At 39.5% G+C, this 19,884-nt stretch overlaps 2 protein-coding genes across 2 annotated transcripts; both read left to right on the forward strand.

Moving 5' to 3' along the window:
* Nucleotides 1-972: 972 nt before the first annotated feature.
* Nucleotides 973-7,604, forward strand: LOC130172242 (lysosomal thioesterase PPT2-A-like). The gene is made up of 8 exons (XM_056380811.1): nt 973-1,338; nt 2,197-2,350; nt 4,870-4,965; nt 5,160-5,267; nt 5,380-5,463; nt 5,587-5,671; nt 6,019-6,073; nt 6,206-7,604. Exons 1-8 carry the CDS (start codon nt 1,183-1,185, stop codon nt 6,347-6,349), a joined length of 882 nt encoding a protein of 293 aa, XP_056236786.1. The 5' UTR covers nt 973-1,182; the 3' UTR covers nt 6,350-7,604.
* A 1,233-nt stretch (nt 7,605-8,837) lies between these two features.
* LOC130171703 (type-4 ice-structuring protein LS-12-like) lies at nt 8,838-16,805 on the forward strand. The gene is made up of 5 exons (XM_056379817.1): nt 8,838-9,327; nt 13,815-13,939; nt 14,141-14,215; nt 14,543-14,693; nt 15,259-16,805. Exons 3-5 carry the CDS (start codon nt 14,164-14,166, stop codon nt 15,518-15,520), a joined length of 465 nt encoding a protein of 154 aa, XP_056235792.1. The 5' UTR covers nt 8,838-9,327; nt 13,815-13,939; nt 14,141-14,163; the 3' UTR covers nt 15,521-16,805.
* The last annotated feature ends 3,079 nt before the right edge of the window (nt 16,806-19,884 follow it).

Raw genomic sequence — 19,884 nt, forward strand, 5'->3', positions numbered from 1 at the left:
GCAAATATGGACTGAGAAAATGTTTTGTAAGGCAAATATATATAAAACACACATAATAAACATTATATAAACACACTTAAGATAAGATAAGATTAGATATTCCTTTATTAGTCCCAAATTGGGGAAATTTCCAATATCACAGCAGCAAAGTGGAAAGTACAAAGAAAGAAAAACAGATTACCAAATGACAAGAACCAAAATACTTAAAGAGATAAATAATATAATAGGGTAAAATAAAATTAAATATAATATTTAAAATTAAATTGTAAATAAAGAGGATACAAAATACAAAAAACAAAAAGTAGCAGCAGTATTGTATTGCACATGGTGCAGTCTCTCCTTCACACACTGTGGGTGCAGCAGCCTGTTACTGAAGGAGCTGCTCAGTGTCCTGCACGGGGTGGGAGATGTTGTCCAACAGGGATGATAGCTCAGCCATCATCCTCCTGTCGCCCACTACCTCCACTGGGTCCAGGGGGCATCGCAGAACAGAGCTGGCCTTCTTGATCAGTCTGTTGAGCCTTTTCCTGTCAGCAGTGGAGATTCTGCTGCCCCAGCAGACCACACCATGGAAGATGGCTCCAAAAGACCTGAGTCTCCGCAGCAGATACAGCCTGCCTTCATATCCACATATGCATACATTTGTTGTCTGCATATACACACTCCCATGCACATGCATACATCCAATAAAGGGTTCAATAAAGGGTTCAATAAAGTCATATTTCAACCTATAATAATACATCACCATTTATTTGTTGAATATTATTCATCTGCAATGAATCTGCAAAGTAACTACTAATTCAAAATAAATGGGGTAAAAAAGAAAATAATTGTAGGCTACAAAGTAGCAGATATTGGAAATACTCAAGTGCTACTTGAGTAAATGTACTCAGTTACTTTCCACCACTGAATAGAAAGTTGTTGTGAGAGGCTGGGTGAGTGGGGAACATTAAAAACGGATGTGATCTGAACACCAACCAAGAAAAAAAGGCATCACACTATTGAAGCAGCGACGAGGAGGAAGCAGGGGACATATAAGTCTGCACACAAAAGTTTAAAGAGATCAATAATCCCTTATCAGCCCTATTAAAACCCCATCCCCCGGGGTCAAGTCTCTCTCCGGGACCTTCACTCGATCCTCCACTGTGCTCGGCCGGAGGTCTCACCTGAGACCGGGTGGAGATGACGACTCCGCAGATCATCCGAGGATCAGCGGCGCAGCTGCTGCTGCTGCTGCTGGCAGGGGGTTGCATTGACGGCTACAGGCCTGTGGTGATCGTGCACGGCATTTTAGACGGACCAAAACAGTTCCAAACTCTGCGTCAATACATAACCAAGGTAGGACACTCCAAAAGGCGAACGTGAAACTGCATCAAGTGCACGAGCGAAAATATGTTTAAGGATAAGAAAGTATAACTGGGCAGTTCGGTCTCCTACCTGCTTTTGAATTTGCATTTAAGAAAACTTTTCATCAGTAGAAATAATCTGTTGCATTTAATTCTGCAGATTAGGCAACTCATCAGGGTTATACAACTGAATTATAATTATTAATGTGCCAATGTCACTTAAATGTTGCAGGTGGGGTTAATTTGAACTACTTTATATACTGCTGGGTATCTCCATCTAATAATCATGTATAATAATATGCGAGAATGTATTACCTGATCAGCCTATGTGTTGTATTAATGTGGATCAAAGTGAGGAGTATTGAGTAGTATATAAAATGGAAAGTAGTCAAGTAAAGTAGAACTACATTCGCCACTGCTCCCTATAAACCTGCTTGGGAATTTCATATTTTACTCACCAATGAAGCTTAATCTTAGTCATTTGAAATGTGAGATGCTCAAACTTCCCACTTAACCTGAGTATGAATTAAACTTATTTAGGATTATTTATTTAAGATGTACAGTAGAATAGAGACTATTGTAAAGGCAGTCAGATTTTAAATGAAGTGAAAATCAGCAGGCGGTTTCAAGGTAATGATTTCTGTTCCCTTATCATTTTCTATTCCTCAACATCAGTTTTGCTTTGGGAGAAATCTGCCTGAGTTGGCTGATAACTTAATCAGTCACCTGGTTGATAGTTTGCTGACAGATGATTTAATCAGTATTTACTGTTTCTGTCGCTCTGTGCCTTCTTTTGAATCAAGAGGTCAAAAGTTTTATTTTTATTTTTCAATTTTTATTTTATTCCCAGGCTCATCCGGGCACTGAGGTGCCAGTGATCAGCTTGTACAACGACATGAAGAGTTTTTTGCCACTGTGGAAGCAGGTCCGAGACTTCAGTAAAGCCATCGAGTCCATCTCGCAAAACGCTCCCGATGGCATCCATCTTCTGTGCTTTTCACAAGGTCCTCTCTCTGCCTCTCTCTGCCCCACTCACACACTCACATAGACACTATACACACTTATACATACACACACGTGCCGATCACTGCCATTTACCTAGGGATGCAACAGCAACGACGGCCTATTCTTACATCTTGGTGTTGAAGATTCAGCATTTAAACGTCCAGCAGGTAAAAGACTGAAGAGCATGGGAGAGAAATAGCAGCTCGTACTATCAGGAGGCGGAGTTAGCAACCAGCAGAGTGGAAAATGTAAATCTGAGTCAGTGGCTCAGCAGGTAGAGCAGATTGTCTTTATTGAAGAGTTGGTGGTTGATACCCGGATCCTCCTGTCCACATGTGGAAGTGTCCTTAAGCATGATGTTGAGCATGACGCCGACCCTCAGTTGCTCTTGATGGTTGAGTCAGTGCTTTGCAGGGTTATTTAGTCAACTATCGCTGATGCAATTAGAGTAGACACAACAACATAAATACCTACCTGTGTAATGCAGCACCAACACCTCACTCACAAACCGAGCATTATAACCTTCATGAAGGTTGGAGTTATTGCAGGACTGTTGTATTAAGATGCATTAGTGATATAAAAAAAGAAAAACTAGATGAGAAGCAAGGCGTTAGTCTCGTTAGTTGTTTGGCAAAATATATGTTCTATAATTTGTGCATTTAGGACAACAGGCAATCACACAGCAAAAGTGGACAGAGTGGCTGTTTTCTGGACCCACCATGACTATACAGTATGTAGGAGGATATGTAGCCTACAGCATTCAGTACAATAAACCGTGAGAAGGCAGTTACACAGAGCCTACAGTCTATACAGCACACACAACCGCACACACAACCGCACACACAACCGCACACACACATACATTAAATTGAGGAACAATATCTATATGCCACAGGTCCTCCAGTTCCACATTTCTAGCATACCAAGATACTGTAAGTGCCAAGTTTTATATTTTTATCTTTGGGGCTCACGGTTCTTACAGTTCTGCTTTTACATTGACATATCTCCATCTGTTCTTACGTAACCAAAAGTGTAGAAACAGAAAATACCTCAGACTGGACTTACAGCTGTTTACTCATTTTCATCATACAAAAATGGATCTTTAGGAGCACGTTTATGTCATTTAAAAAAGTTCCACTGTCTCCTCCAAGAAGCCTTTTTTCACAGCAAGCATATTGACGTGTCACTGGAGCAAAAGCACAGGTGTTACCTATAACATTAACGAGCGCAACCAGAAACGTTTCCGCTCCTCTCAACTCGTACAAGATACTACATTTTGCACAGACATTCATGATTCTCAGACGACAACATCTTGTCGGCAAAGATGCAAAACGGCAAAAACCAGGCAGTTACCCAACAGGTCCTCTCACACCTTTTGACACTCTTTATCCAAATATCTATATCCAGAAAACTGTGTTGTACAACATCAATAACTTCAACAGTCCCTCTCATCGCTTGCTTAAATATCAGATTGATAACGCTCTTCACTTGAACAACAGCTCAGCCAATGAACTCAGCAAAGGTAAAACACATATTTCCCTCACGCTTTTCCTGCCACAAGGACGGTTACAGTTTTCAATCAAATATCTCAACAACTGCTGGCTTAACATTAACACTATTATTGTTGCTCCTGTCATTATTATTATTATTGCTATTATTGCATGGTGGTCTTTTTGCTGTGCTCTCTCTCTCTCTCTCTCTCTCTCTCTCTCTCTCTCTCTCTCTCTCTCTCTCTCTCTCTCTCTCTCTCTCTCTCTCTCTCTCTCTCTCTCTCTCTCTCTCTCTCCTCTCTCTCTCTCTCTCTCTCTCTCTCTCTCTCTCTCTTCTCTCTCTCTCTCTCTCTCTCTCTCTCTCTCCTTACCCAATCGGTCGAGGCAGATGGCTGCCCACCCTGAGTCCAGTTCTGCTCCAGGTTTCTGTCTCGTAAAGGGAAGTTTTTCCTTCCTGTTAAAGAGAAGGTCTAGACCTCCTTCATTTGGTGCTATACAAATAAAAATCGACTTGACTGGCGTGAATATTGCAAACTTTTGGTTTGCAATGACATTGGGTTCAGACAGTGCCCTCAGGATCAACTGTGATCGCCAAGGTGATCCCTTAACTTTCCGTCTAACCACCAGCAGGTCAGAATTTGTCTAATACTTTAGTTTGTGACAAAAATACTTGTAAAGCGAACGGCTTTCCCAAAAGCCTCAGTTTGTTAATTAGCAAATGTTACCATGCTAATACACTAGAACATAGAAAACATTATAACTGCAGAACATGTATTGTCATTGTGAAAATGTTAACGTGCTGATGTTAGCATATAGCCAACACGTGGCTATGGCCTGTTTTTTGCAGGGGAAATGAACAGAAATCATTTGATGTTATTAATGTAATGGGAGGCACCCACTTGTCAACCACAGTCATATCCTCGCCACCCGACTTAAACAGAAGTGAGGATGACTTCATCAGGTCATCTATTGGTTTGTCTGAACTCTCTTGCTGTTGTAACTCGTTTGTCTTCTACTGTTTTTCAAAGGTGGTCTAATTTGTCGAGCCCTTCTCTTCACAACGCCACGCCACAACGTGCACAACTTCATTTCACTGTCATCACCGCAGGCTGGGCAATATGGAGGTCAGGGCTTAAAGCATGTCTACATCCTAACACTTGACAGACTCGACAGACCTATCTACTGTTAAAATATCAGTCATCAGTATTGGATTGAAACAGATCCTCAGATGCAAATAAATAAATAAATAAATAAATATATATATATATATATATATATATATATATAAAACAGTATTTCTCACTGTCTTACTCCACAGACACAACCTACCTGAGGTGGCTATTTCCTCAATGCTTAAAGAAGACAGTGTATAAAATTTGCTACTCCAGATTTGGGCAGAGTCTGTCTATCTGTCAGTACTGGAATGGTAAGAATGAGGGAGGTGGTCTTCAATGGTTTGAAAAACTGAAACAATTTACCTTTAGCTGAGGAAGGCCTGCAAACGGCATTACATGTAGTTATTTATGTTTTTTCCACAGACCCTCACCACAGGTCTCTGTACCTGCAGCGCAACAACTTTCTGACAAAGCTTGATGGTGAAAGATCTCACGCTGACATGACAGGTAAGTTACTGTCATGGTCATTTTGTACATTATATTTATGGATGTACAGTAAACATGTGCATTGTAAAAAACAAACAGACAAACACACACACACACAAACTTTGCTCCATCTCACTTCCTCAGCATGGAGAGAAAACTTTCTCCGCATCAAGAAGCTTGTGCTGATTGGAGGACCAGATGATGGCGTCATCACACCATGGGAGTCCAGGTTTCACCTAAAAACGTTTCATAAGTCACTTACACCCTGTCGTTCCGTGTTTGTTTAAATGTGTCTGGGATATTGAAGCCTAATTAATCAGCTGATGGATTTAACAGCCTTCTTATCATATGTTCTGCTGCTGAAACTAAATCAAACTGAAACCTTAAAAGGGAAGGGGATAAAAATAGCCTGTTTTTTTTTTTGTTTGGGAAAATCCACAGTGAAAATGAAACCCTTGGCTTAGACGGCGCAGTACAGCTACTAACAGGCTTCAGTGTGTGAGTTGAGTGGACTGTTTCTAGCACAGGTTTCAAGGTCCCTTTACCTGTTATGCCTGTTTCCTCTTTTCTACACAGCCGCTTTGGATTCTATGACAGCAACGAAAATGTTGTAGAAATGAGGAACCAGGAGGTAATATGCAAACTAGTATATGTATATAAATATATATATATATATATATATATATATATATATGTATTTCATTGTAACTGTTAAACTTTGTGTTGGCTGACCTTTCCCTCTCTTCTTTCCTCCCCGTGAAAGTTTTACAAGAGTGACGTGTTTGGGCTGAAGACGCTGGATGCTCGTGGTGACGTGAGGACGTGTATTCAGTCCGGCGTGAAACACGTTCAGTGGCACTCCAACCACACGGTGTTCAAGAGCTGCATAGAGAAGTGGCTCACATGAGAACAGCCCGAGATGTTAATGTAATGTGTTATTCAGGTGAAACAGACTATATGATCAGCACTGGTTACACATGCAGACGCTGAATACTGTAGAAATAGCTTGTGCTTTTGCAAAAGTGCAGATGATTGATATTTTATATGCTGGTACATGTTGGATTAATTATTATGAAATTTGGTAAAGAGCTTCAGTTTCCCACAGGATGAATTAATAAGTTTGCTGATCTCTGAACTAAGAACAGAGCCACAGTCTTATTTAACACATTTTTTAAAAAAAGAAAGAAAGCAGATAAACATAAAAGTAACAAAAACATACGAAGGAAAAAGTAAAGCAGCATGTGCAGCAATACAAAAGCAACATCTGAGGTTTTTCTTTTCTCCTCATGAAGACAGGGGCAGGTATATCAGACATGGTCTCCATAAATATGAAAGGTTTCCTTGATTGATTATAATGGATTCAAGTAAGTTCAGTTAACCAGAGAGTGTGCACATGTTCTCAAACAATGAACATATTCCCTTTTACAATAACCGTTGCAGAAAGGGACATAACACTTCCTGCTTCCAGGGGATATTTTACGACTGAAAAGTTTTCAGGTAAAACTAAAATCACTTCAATCAGATTTGTATATTTGAAACAGTTTATGAATTTAGTAAATATCTGCTTATTTTTGCTTGCTTCTGAACAAAAAAAAAAAAAGACTTTCATACGCAACCAAAAATCTATGGCCTTGGATTTTTAGTGTTTTAGTGCTAAACTTTCCGCATAGAAACACCTGTCAATGGTTATTATTATTGTATTATCGTGGTTCTCAAAAGGTTTACACAAGTTAGACCATGGACCCCATTTGATAAGATTCAGATGCTTTATTACAGAAAGTGTTCATGATCAAAATAGTCATACATTCTGTCATTGTGGTGAATGAATGAATGGAATTATAGTGAGAATAAAATATTCCCCTTTTTGCTCCCGGACCCCACTTTGAAAACCACTGCATTAAGGATATTAGTCTGAAGTGACACAGCGAACCATCAGTCAAAACGAGCTGTGACCAACACTGTCCTCTGGTGGAGGCTCATGGTCCTTTAGAGTCCTGTTAAACTCACACCTCATCACACACCAATGAAAACTGCTTTGCCCTCCACTCTTTGGGTTCAAACTTTATGTGTGATGTGTTTGTGCCTTATGCAATTTGATTTTTTTAAAAAAAAAAAACTAAAATGTGGAACTTTATATCTGTATTAAAGTCTTTGGAAAGTCAGATTCTAAATCTTTACTGGTTTGTTTATCTTTGATTACACTACAGCAATTAGATTCATGTGGCAGAAAGATTTTTGACCAAACTATACAACCTGTGTATGTTGACGTTCGTGAGCTTGTTCTTCATGAGAGAACAATTCGATTCAGCACAACAAAGTCTGAGTTTGTTCCATGTGAAAATGGAACAAGGACGTCGAGAGCCGGAAACAGACACAGGTTCAAAGCTAATGTTGCACGTGGCTGCAGCGGTTAATTTAAGGAGAGCTAAGATAAATAAACAAACTGTGTAAATAACGAACATAATTCATAACTGTTATAGGGTTTTTAATTGCTGTGTGCAGGTTACCTTTCATTCTTATTTATAAAGGTGGTGGGGAAAGGTGAAGGGGTCAATTCGATATATGGTTGGAACATAAAAGGTTTACTGGTTGTTGCACAGCTTAACCCAACCAAGATGACGGTGTTGGGTCTGTAAATAATGTGGCAGCCTAATAAACGTAGATGAGTAAAACATCTCAGTGATGTATAATATCCCAGACAGTTGACAAATAGAAAGAAAAGAAAAACCAAGATAAAGTGTAGTAGTAAGGTGTTGAGCTTCAGTGGATATAAACTAAATATGCAAAAAAGCACAGATTTTAAGGAATAACTGTACCCCACAGAAACATACTAAATAGATTTGATTTCAAATGGAACTCAGAGATTTAGAACCTGGGGATTAAACCTTTGACAGGTGAATCCCAACCCACCCAGTCTGACATTTGAACAATAATAGAGTACATCATAATTCAATAGAATATATACTGTCCACTAGCTCCTCAGCAGCAAACCACAGACAGATATAATCCCCGAGCAGCTGCTTAACATAGCGGAGCATTTAGCAGCTAAAGAGAGAGGTCTCCCTCAGGAGCTGGTGGAGACCAAACACAGAGCTTAAACAGAGGCAACACTAGAACAGATCATCACGAGACATCAGGTAAATAATAACAACAACAACAACAATAATAATAATAATAATAAATAAATAAATAAATAAACAATGTAAATCAAGTTATGAATGAAGACAGAAAAAGTTCCTGTCTTCTGCTCATCTCATCCCTCCACAGTCTTTGTGACACACCTGTGAGCGTGAGAGTCGGATTTACCTCCGGGACCGGGTAGTTCATCTCTTCTGCAAACAAGACGTAAGAGGACGAAGGTTACTGGAGACCTGCGTGATGAAGAGGAGGAGATGCGAGTATTTTTTTGTTCTTACTGCACACTGAGCCAAAAGTGATTCACTGACGCCATAATGTTGTGTGTTGTCCGTATTTAAATCCGAAATGGCGCCAACACTGGCCAATCACCACAAGAGGGCAGTGTATAACAGTGCAGAGCTTCCCTCTGCTCGGGTTCTTCCCCTCCCCTTCCTGCTCGACCGTCTGTTACAGGTGTTTGTTTGTTCCCCACCATGGTTGTGTTATTTCAACCTAATATGTCTGATAATAGACCTACATCCATGTTCCCCACATCGATGGTTCCACAGTTTACTTTTCTAATGCTATTATTCCTCTGACTCGGCCGAGACTGCGAGTAGTTTTGCCGCGTTGTTGTCATGGACACAGGAAAGGAAAGAGTGAAGCAGCAAACATGGAGTCCAGCTGCAAGTGACACAAAATCCATAAAGGATCGTTCAAACTTCACAAGCTGCAGCTGAAAGCCATGAACTGCAGCGGGAAGTGAAGGTAAAAGCCCAACAGCAGCTGTGCACGAAGTTCAAAATACTAATAAATAATAATCACAACATTCATAAACACAGATCATTCATTTGAAAGCAATTTAACTAAATACACGGCTTAAATGTCACATGTTATTCCCGTGCACAAGGACAGTTAAGTCTGTATATCTGTCTTAAAGCTAGAAACCAGAGAATCCCCAAATCCTCCACAGACAACACAAGGGCCCTGACTTTATTCTGTGTCAACAGTTGTGTAATCCATTAAAACATCGATTAAATGTCACAAGTGACAAATGAAAATGTTGAATGCACTTTTTAATTGAACCACCCTAACTACTAATTACTAAGTAGAAAAACAGACTCTGGAAGTATAAACTTTATATAAGCTTTGCAGCATCAGAGCCCCATTCATTGTTATAGAGCAAACCAGGATGACATTGCAGATTTTAAGGTTCTCCCTTTGGTTTCTAACTTTAGAGGAGAGTGCAGCATGTTCACAAATATTCACCAATCTGTTCTGGGGCACAGGAATAAGAAATGTCAGTTCATAACTCACCCCCTGGCATTCTGGGTATATTTACAGGGGCATAGTAGCTCACACCGTGTGTCACAACTGTAAGTTAGTTTGCAATGTGGGCAAAGAACATGTAGCTTTACATTTAAATGTCAGCTTTGCTGGTTGTGCTGTAAAGGTGCAATATACGATCTGGAGTTTTCCAACATGCCGGCCAGCTTGCTGACATTGTATACTACACCGCTATATATGGAGAAGTGCTAGTTGTTGTTCCCTTTACGCTATTTATCAAAACAAATATTATATACAGTAAACGTGTGAATAAATAAGATGTCATAAAAATAAAACTAATTCTTTATGGTGGAGTCTCATCTTGTTATACAACCCTGTGTCAAACGAATAAATGAATAAATGAACCCTGTGACCTTTCACTTATTTAGTATAAATTGTGCAGTATGACATATTCCTAACTATTACCACCTGTAAAAGGTGAGTGGGCTGTCCCAGTGACGGTGCAGGTAACTGCCGACTGATCAGGGGAAGATAACATATAACTGAATGGACCGAAGTATTACAATAAACTCAATGGTAAAGAAATGACACCAGTTATCTCTTTACAGGTCGGAGGGGTATGAAATGTGTATTTATGGTGAATCTGCATCATCATCATCATCATCATCATCATCATCGCTGTAAAATCCAGCACCCTGCTTTCATTCCCTCAGTCTGCAACACGAATGTTTACTGTTGCCATGGAAATGGGTGCAGGTTTAGTAGTTAACGTTAGCTCTCCCTGTCCTCTGGGGGCATGCTGGACACCCCCCCCACCCCCCACCCCCACCCCCCCCCCCCGCTCAGCTTCAATAACAGGCTTTTCTCTGCAGGGTAATGTTGAAAAACGGGGGATATTTTTGTAAAGTGGAAAGAGTACTTGAACATTCTCCATGTTGTAAGCAAAGTGGTCACCATTTGTTAGTTTGGAAAACTAGTAGTAGTGTGGTAGATGCTGTTCCAGTTTTGAGCTGGGTAGGTTTCCGCCTTCGAGGGTTCACTACTCACTCCACCTGGGAAAGCACATTCGCAGTAACGCTCTGGGAGGGAGGCTGCAGCTGATGTTTAATCCTTAAATTAATCTGGAACAATGAGGATTACTTTCTGGGTACAATATAGAGCCTTTTACCTTTCACACAACTGAGGAGAGAGGGGAATACGTTAGGTCTTGGTATTGCTTGAAAACTTTCAATATCTTTGCAAATATAATAGGGAATCCTGAGAGGGCCTGTTGCAGTATAAGCACTAAGAGGACTAAAGTGGATGAGATCAGATATCTTGGAGTCAATAGACAAGGGTAAAAGAAACTGTCACTACTGATCAGGTGAAGGCTGCGATAATCGGGAAATAATGGCAGGTTATGTTAGTGATGAGTTCCAATATCTGTGGTTACAAGATTAAGGCGGTTAACAACAGCTTGAAATCACAGACTCCAATGGGCAAAATTTGTTTTCAACACAAGGTGGCAGCGCTCACTCTTCGCTCAGCAATTTCAGAAGCCTGCTCTTGCAAAGCCTTGCAAAGTTGCCCTCTAGTTGCCAGTGCCAGAAAGACCACATCTCAAACCTGACCAGAAGAACCCTTTAAACCTCCCAGGGAAAATAGGTTGCTCTGCTTTCCCGGTTTCCTGCGCAACCCAAAACCACAGCAGCAACATTTGGCTGATAGATGAATAGAAGTAGTAGTAGTCAGAGAGTGACAGCGGTTTGGTTTTGTGCCCACTTATGTGCTTTCTTGAGCATTTATCACAGTGTTGCACTAACACTAGAATCGATAGAGGTATGTAAGATATGCTGTGTCGGGGGTTCAACTGAACAGAATTAACTACATTAGTGACAGACGGCCATATATTTGATCATCTGCTTTATCTGCTTTGCGTCAAATATCTCGAGTAAGTTGAAGCCATATCACAATTCTTAAACACAAAACTATCACAGGCCTGAGGTCAGTGTGATGCCTGTGAGATAAGAGCTGACCTGAACTTTAATCTTATGGATGTTAAACTTTAGCCTGTATATGTAAGCATGTGAATATGGACATCACCTCTGCATCAATAGACAACTACACACAGGTCTAAAGTATCAGCAACACAACAATCTGACACGTATCCATCAAACTGAAAATTTGTCCCTTGGCTCTGCAGTCGAGGCAGAATGTTTTTCCTTAATATATCTTCCTGAATCCATAACTGTTCTAAACTGACAATCAGTCGTATTTATTCAGTTTTAAATTACAATCATTCATCCAGTTATTTTGACCTCACTGCTCCAATCAAACTAAGCACTCTGGCTTTGTTCGCACAGACATATTTTCACTGTTCAGTATGCTGCTCAATAAGGCAGAATCCAAGATGACACACATAAAGAAGTGACAGCACAGCTTGCACACACTGAAAGGTTAACAACAGCAATGTGTCTTTAAAAAAACATGTTATTGTACTTATTGTTCAGGAATACAGAGTGTAGCACAGTATCACAAGGTACAAAAAGAGATGGATATGTGGGTTGCCATAGTGAAACTATAGACGCACGATATCCAACCGTTCCCACTGCTGTAACCGTTCACTGGAGAGGAACAGAGCACAATATGCTTTAACGTAAAGAGAAACTAAAATAATTTAAAATGATGAGAGAACCATTCGAAGACTTGTGGAAACATTTTTCAGGGACAGATGGTTTTAGAAAACATGAAGTAACAGGACAAAGACAGAACATGATAACACGCATGGGAACTACAGTATCTTCAGATGTGGGTTATCTTCTGAGATGAGTTTATCAGGGCTGCTTCTCTCAGTCTTTGGAGCAACTGCTGATAGAGATTAGTAAATGAAGTCCAAGGCCTGATCAGCAGAATTGAGTAATTGTCTCATCAACTGATCTTCTGTTGTAGACAGACACTGTCAGAACTAACTGCTGCCATCATCAAATAAAAATAGTTTCAGAGCTATTTCAGTACAGATCATGTGCCAACAAACCTGCAGGTTTAATGGAAAAGGAAACGAACAAAAATGTAAATCTTTATGTGAACATACGGCACTTTTTCTTTTTTTTAGTTGATAATTGAGATATATCTTTTAATCAGTTACTGCAAGTGTTTTGTGTTTTTTACTTGTGCAGTGGTCAAAGAAGTTTTCAGATCTTTTAGTAATCTATCAAGAAAAGAAAATGCAAATAAAAGTCCTACACTCAAAGTACTTTATTTAAGCAGTGTTATAAGCAGTAAAATGTACCTAAAGTATTAAGTAGTAAAAGTGCTATATTATATTATTGTACTGAAGTTAATGTTGTAGATGGGTGAAGTAAAGGCAATTTTGCTACTTAACATACTGCTGGGGAATTTTAACTTGTTTCAATACATCATATTTCAAAAGATGATCTTCTGTTGTGTGTGAAAAACCTTGATCTTCAAAGTAAAGAGTAACTTCAGTTGTCAGATAAAAGTAAAGGTACATTTCCCTCTGAAATGTAGTGAGGTCAACTTTACTTCTAGAGCACATTTAAACACAACTTGAGCTGACCGAAGTGCTGTACAAAGGACATTAAAATAAATAAAAGTAAGTAAAACAACTGAATAAAATAAGTTAAGACACAAGGAAAGCACATTAAAAATACAAAAACAAAAAACAACAAGGAGCAAATACACAATTATGAACATGACAACGGACTAAAAGGTTAGTGAATAAGAAAATGTAAAGTATAAAGCAGCATAAAACTGAAAGATTGTAGTACAAGCATAAATGTACTGTGTTTGAATTAATTCAGTGATTTAAAACTTAGATTAGTGAAGATTCTTCAGGTCGCAGCAGGAAGCAGTTCATGAATAACATCATCTCTCCGTTTCCAGCTGTCGGAGTGAACTTTGTGCCTTTCTTGTCACAGCTATCAGGCACCAAGGTTCAGCCAACAAAATGATTGTACTCCTCTTGTCAGGTCAGGTCTTTGCGTTGGAGGTGATTAAATTGTGATTAGCTGAGATTTACTCATCCCTGGAGCTATAAAAGCCCCTGGCTCCCTGACAGAAGGCACCATTAGGTCCAAGAACTCCAGGAGTTAAGGTATGTCTCCTGCTGCTTTTACCTTCCTGTTTCTTATTCTTTCTGTGGCTGTGTGACTGAATGTATGTCATATGTTAGAGAAAAAAACATCTTGAACACTACTTACATTTCTTCCCTCATCAGAAAACTGCTTTACAATAATTTTATCGTAACCTCTACAACTTTCAGTGTTGTCTGACTGATCCTTCTAACTCTCTTTAGGTTGGTCTCGCTCGTCTGCAGTCATGAAATTCTCCCTCGTTGCCGCTCTTGTTGTTGTGCTGGCTGTTGCCCACGGTAAGACATATGTAATGTGTTTTTAAAATCATATTCATGTTTCTGAATATCTGCCTAATTATCTGCACATCAAAACCTTTTCTCTTTGACATCTTGATTTTACCATCACCACTGTGCAATTTAGAAAATATTTTATACAGTATATTTTATAGGATTTGAATTCTTGGCACTCATTGAGGACCATGCAAGTTTTAGACTTAAACAAAAACCTGAAAATAACCTCAATTTAAACAGGTTTTAACACACTGTGCAAGCCTTCCCTTCAATCAGCTGAATCTAATTTAACTCAGTGGATTTGAATAAAGAAGTTTAAATGTGTGCTCACAGGCTCCGAGGCCGTGTCACTGGTGAAGCGTGACATCCAGTCTGATGTGGACAGGATCACCAAGCTCATCAACGACATGTCTGCCAGCATCACCACCGCAACCCAGGACATGGTGGAGAAGGTGAAGGCTCTCGAGGTGACCAACACTGCTCAGTAAGTAACAACCAGCACAAACATCTACCTTTACTCTCTTTCCTTTCCTTCTTCATCTACTGCTCTAACTCGAACCCAGAGTAACTGCACTGCTTTCAGTCTTTCATGGTTGTTTTATGGACAAAGTACTGTTCTTATGTCTGGATGCATTAATATGGATTTTCTTATAGGGCATTCAGGCAAGTGCTTCAGCGTAAACTCTGAGTAGGGCAGTGTAATGAGTGTATGACAGCTAAATTGTTCTTTGAGCATTATGAAAGTTCCAGTAGAACTAATTTCCCCTCTGCTATTTTTACTTCATTTCTTCATTTTGAAATTAATTTTAATGACACTTGAAATTGAAAGTATAGAAAATCTTATGTAACTGAGACCTTGAGAAAGGGTGGTTTAAGAAACAGCAAATGTGTCACTTCTCAAGACGAAAATGCCATATGGTAGTCAACAACACAAAGATATTTCTTCAGGGGCACACTTATGAAATGTCAGGCAGTTTTAGTTGATTTTTCTTTATTAAAATACAAGTCAGAGTTAACAGAAAACCTGTCACTTCCTCTGTCTACCGCAGGACTTACATGGAGGACAGCAGGGCCAAGATCCAGCCTCTGGTTGACAAGGTCCAGGCCGAGGCCGCCAAGCTGCAGGAGCAGGTCAAGCCCTTCATTGCCAACATCGAGGATCAGATCAAGCCCCTGACTGAGAACCTCAACGCCCAGGTCAAGCCTCTGACCGACAACTTCCACACCCAGGTCAAGCCTCTGACTGACATGATGGAGAAGTTCTTCCAGCAGGTGATGGACCAGACCAAGGCCCTGCTCCCCCCTCAGTAAAGCTGCTGGTTCGTTCCAGCTACAATAACACCCAAGGGCTAGGACTCACGTTTGGTTCTACCCAGAATGCTTCACTGGTGTTTGTCTGTCGTACTCCTCCATCTTGAATGTCATCATTAAAGGAGTTTGAAAGTCATTATTCTGAGCTGACGTATTATTTATTTTTGGCTTGTATGGGCCATATTTGATTTGCTTTCATTTGAGTCCAGGGGTTAATTTATGTAAAGCCAAAGGGCAAGTAATAAAGTTGAAGTGAAATAAATTTGTAGCAGAATCTGATGAGAGTTGCTCATTGAAGCAAATGTCAATATCAACATTACCTCTAACCTTTGGGTCATTGAGGTTTTCCATCATTCATGGTTCAATATTCAGAAGTAGGCTGTCAAATATAGGTTGGGGTCCATCTTACAGCATGGATAAGACCAGGCTGATGAGATTAACCCTTTGAGCCAATAATTAACCCAATACACAATCAGAATGATAACAAATCTGTCCATGTGAAAACTGAGTCCCACTTCACCTGTGTTTATCACAGCAACCTTAAAACCCGGGGGGGTTAAGAAAATAAAATCAAGAGTTAAGAAAATAAAATCACCTCCAGAAGCAGCAGATTAAAAACAACAGATGCATTTTTATGTTTAACTCACTATGTGGCAAAGTCGATCAATATCTCAGATACACCTCAAATATAGCTTTATCCATATTCTCCCAAGAACCAACCTTTGCATGAGCAGCACACTTTAAAGCTGTGGAAACATTATCAATTATATCTTTAACACAATGAAGACTGTATGTTATTAAAATGACCTCACAACAACATTCAGTTTCTTATCAGTCGAATTCTGTGTGATGTCGTCTCATACATCACTTACCACAGACCCTGCAGATACGAGTCTGGATTCATTTCCTGTACAAAAGTCAATTTGAATACGTAAATCTCTCTAAAACCTAATTAAAAAGGTCCATTAAAGATCTGCGATGATTTTTAAACTCCCAGTTAATATTAGCCTCTTTGTTATCTACCAGTAACTCTGCTAAAATTCCTCATTGTGGTAAAGTATTTTTCATGCAGTTGGAAATCTACAATTCAAGCAGTCCTGTCTGACCCACAGTTGTGTGGCTTCTCTGAATTTGATCCAGATTAGTCAGTTGTGCACAACAGCGACACGACAGAGTGGAATTACTGTTACTTTTTCTCGGAGGGCAACTGGAGCACTTGGTTGTTTTTCCTTTTTTTATTATGTCAGATTTTGAAAGACATTTTATAGACTTGGCCTGAGTTCAAGCTTGCGTCTCAAAGCAGTGAGGCAGACAGTGATTTGTTGTCAGTTTAACCACAAAACAACAAAATCACTAGTCTTCCAAGCTGCTGTGGACTCCCTCATCCAGACTGTGAAGGCCATGAGATTTTATTTGGTCAAATAACTAAGCAGTATTGTTCTAAAATACAGACTTTATCTCTCTAACGAAATTTTTTTTTCATGCCAACCACAAACGCACCACTTAAATGTATATTAGCGTACTCAATAAAATACATTCCCTCTGGTGTTAATCTGTCACTGCCTGCTCCTTCCAGTTCTGTTGCCAAGATACAAGCCATACTCAAGGTGGCCTCCTTGAGCCAACGTCTGATCTAAATCCTCCTGTTGAGACAAGGGAGGGCTGAAGGAGCTTTGGACAAAACCTCCCATGGCTCACCTTCAAACCAAACTTTCTTCAGAACCCTTCAAACCTCTCGGATGAAGGCCGGAGCCTGTGTTTCGCAGCAGCGCTGGCAGTTCCGAGCGGCCTTCTCCTTGCGCTTGTAGAGATTAAATGAATGGGTTGGCAGCCTGTCAAGAAACCATCTGTAAAAGTGCTCGAAAGGAAAAAAAAACCACTGAAAGAATAGATGAACAAGTTCTCCTGCACGGGGTTATTATTTCAATTACTGCAATTATCTCTGTGCGACTACTTCATTATCTTTCCTCCAGCATTTTTCATATTTGAAAACAGGAATCATAAAGTCATCATCCTGCAGCTCTATTTACTCATATTGAGTATTTTGTTCCCTTGTGCCACTACACTGTATCAATAAATCTATGTATTTACACGCCACTAACACACGCAAAACCTGCAGTTTCTCTACCATGACACATGTAAAACAGTTTAGTGTGAACCTGTGGCAGGACTCTGTGTCTGCGAGCCTGATGTTCTGGAGGAGGGAAGAGGCCGGGGGATGGACGAAGGCAGAGGTTTGAAGCGTGGCCAGGGGGTCAGCGTCAGGGGTTATCTGCCAGGACAAACTGTGTGATCCAAGGCTCGGCACAGCCAGTGACAACCCTGAAAGCTGGGACAGAGAGAAAACACCCGCGGACACGCTGTCGTTCAGTCACTGTGGTGTGTTTTTATGTACTGACGTCAGTTTGATTCAGCTGTCAGTCAGAAACCCTGCTGAAATAAATTAGGATTCACTTCGTTCTCTTTAATTGATTAAGTTTACACTGAGTAATCTTACAAGGCATTTACTTTTGTTTCACAACAGAATAATGCGAAATGTTGCTTTAGAAAGAAAAACTGCAATGATCAGAAAATTAAACTGCAATTATATTGATAATCAATTAATTGTTTCAGTCATTCTAAAGTAAAAAATGTCAAACATTTGATGGCTCCAAGTTCCTAAATGTGAGACTTCGCTGCTTTTCCAATAGTAAATTGGATTTTTTGGTCATATAAAACTAGACATCTGAAGATGTCCCTTTATGCTCCAGGATATTGTGATAGGTATTTGTTATTTGCAGCCCCAGTTAAAAGAAATAGTCATATATAAGAGATTGCAATGAATAGAAAGTATTACATAAACATGATTAAACAATACAAGAAGCTGTGAACAGATTAGTGGATTTTTTTTTGGCATCATATAATGATTTTTCTTTTCATTTTCTAGTCATTTCAATTGATCACTTAATTGAAGAAGCTGCAAAAATCAAATATTTTACAAAACATTTTGTATTTTTTCCCCATGAATCCTGTAAACCGGCTTCTACTCAGCTTTGCAGACCCTTACAAGCTGAAAACTGCTGTATGAATTTAACATTTCTGCTACATGTAAATACTGTACTCTAGTCCACAGAGTGAGTTAGTCTACTTGATGTTTTAATGTTGTCAATAATGATCAATAATTTAACAGTATAACAGCATTTTGGACATCTGAAGTCAGCTTTTGAGGGAAGACGTACAGTCAGTTGTTTCTCACTGGCACTTTGCCATTTTGTTAATGCTTCAGCTGGACACATATCACAGTGCTGGACACTTATTATAGCGATGGACACATATTACAGTGAACAAATTATACATTACATTAGATGGTTGATTTATATCAGGAAAACCACTTTAATTGAAAATGTTATACCAACACGTCACCCTATATATTTGAATTATCACATACTTACGTCATAAATGTACATACAACATATTAGGGATAAGAAATGGCTGTTGGCAGTAGGATCGTACTGTCTTTATACGTGCTATGTTAGTGCCTTTTCTTCAGTTCTAGCAGATAAAAACATGATTTTCTCATAATAGAAGATGAAGACAAAAGATGTAATTATCTATTCTTCAGTCTCTTTCGCCTGAAGAAAAAGTGACTAATCATTGCTGCATTTACAGCTCTGCACTTACGATGTGTGTGAAATTTCTCCGTGTGAAACTGATTCCTCCTGAATTTAGAGAATGATGTGAGTATTTACTGAAACTTGATAGCACATCGGCCAACAGTGCTGCCATCTCTCCGGACCCTCTACAGAGACAACCCTGTGTGAGTGTGTGTGTGTGTGTGTGTGTGTGTGTGCGGACTGCACAGACACAATGAAACCTGATCTGCATGTGTGTGTGCTTTTTCTTGTATTTGTGTGTGCATACATCTACAGTATGTGAGTGTGGTATGTGTGTGTGCCACTCTAAGGTGTGCATATTTGTAGATAACTGCTTGCTTGTGTGTGTTTATCAATCAAAACATGTGTGCTTGAAATACTTTTCATTAATGATTATAAACGACCAGATTTGTCTGGATGTCATATCTGTGTGCAGCAATTTGGTGTTAAATGCAGGGATGCGGAGACAGAATGGACCAGTCGCACAACTGAAAATCAATAAGAGAAAGCGGGTGACATTGGCAGACAATGGCAACAAAGTCACGAATTAGAAAGGAAAAACGTTTCTTTGGATTAGCACAGCTAAATTACCGCAATAAACAGGAAAAAAAACCATTGTCAATATTCTAAAGGCCATACAAATATTCTTGCAACCTATCAGTCAAAACAATTCAAACACAAACAGCCTCAGTATAATGAGAGACACACAAATTTATTTGAGGGTAAAATTAT

Source organism: Seriola aureovittata, chromosome 7 (genome assembly GCF_021018895.1).
Source record: "Seriola aureovittata isolate HTS-2021-v1 ecotype China chromosome 7, ASM2101889v1, whole genome shotgun sequence".
Taxonomy (NCBI): Eukaryota; Metazoa; Chordata; class Actinopteri; order Carangiformes; family Carangidae; genus Seriola; species Seriola aureovittata.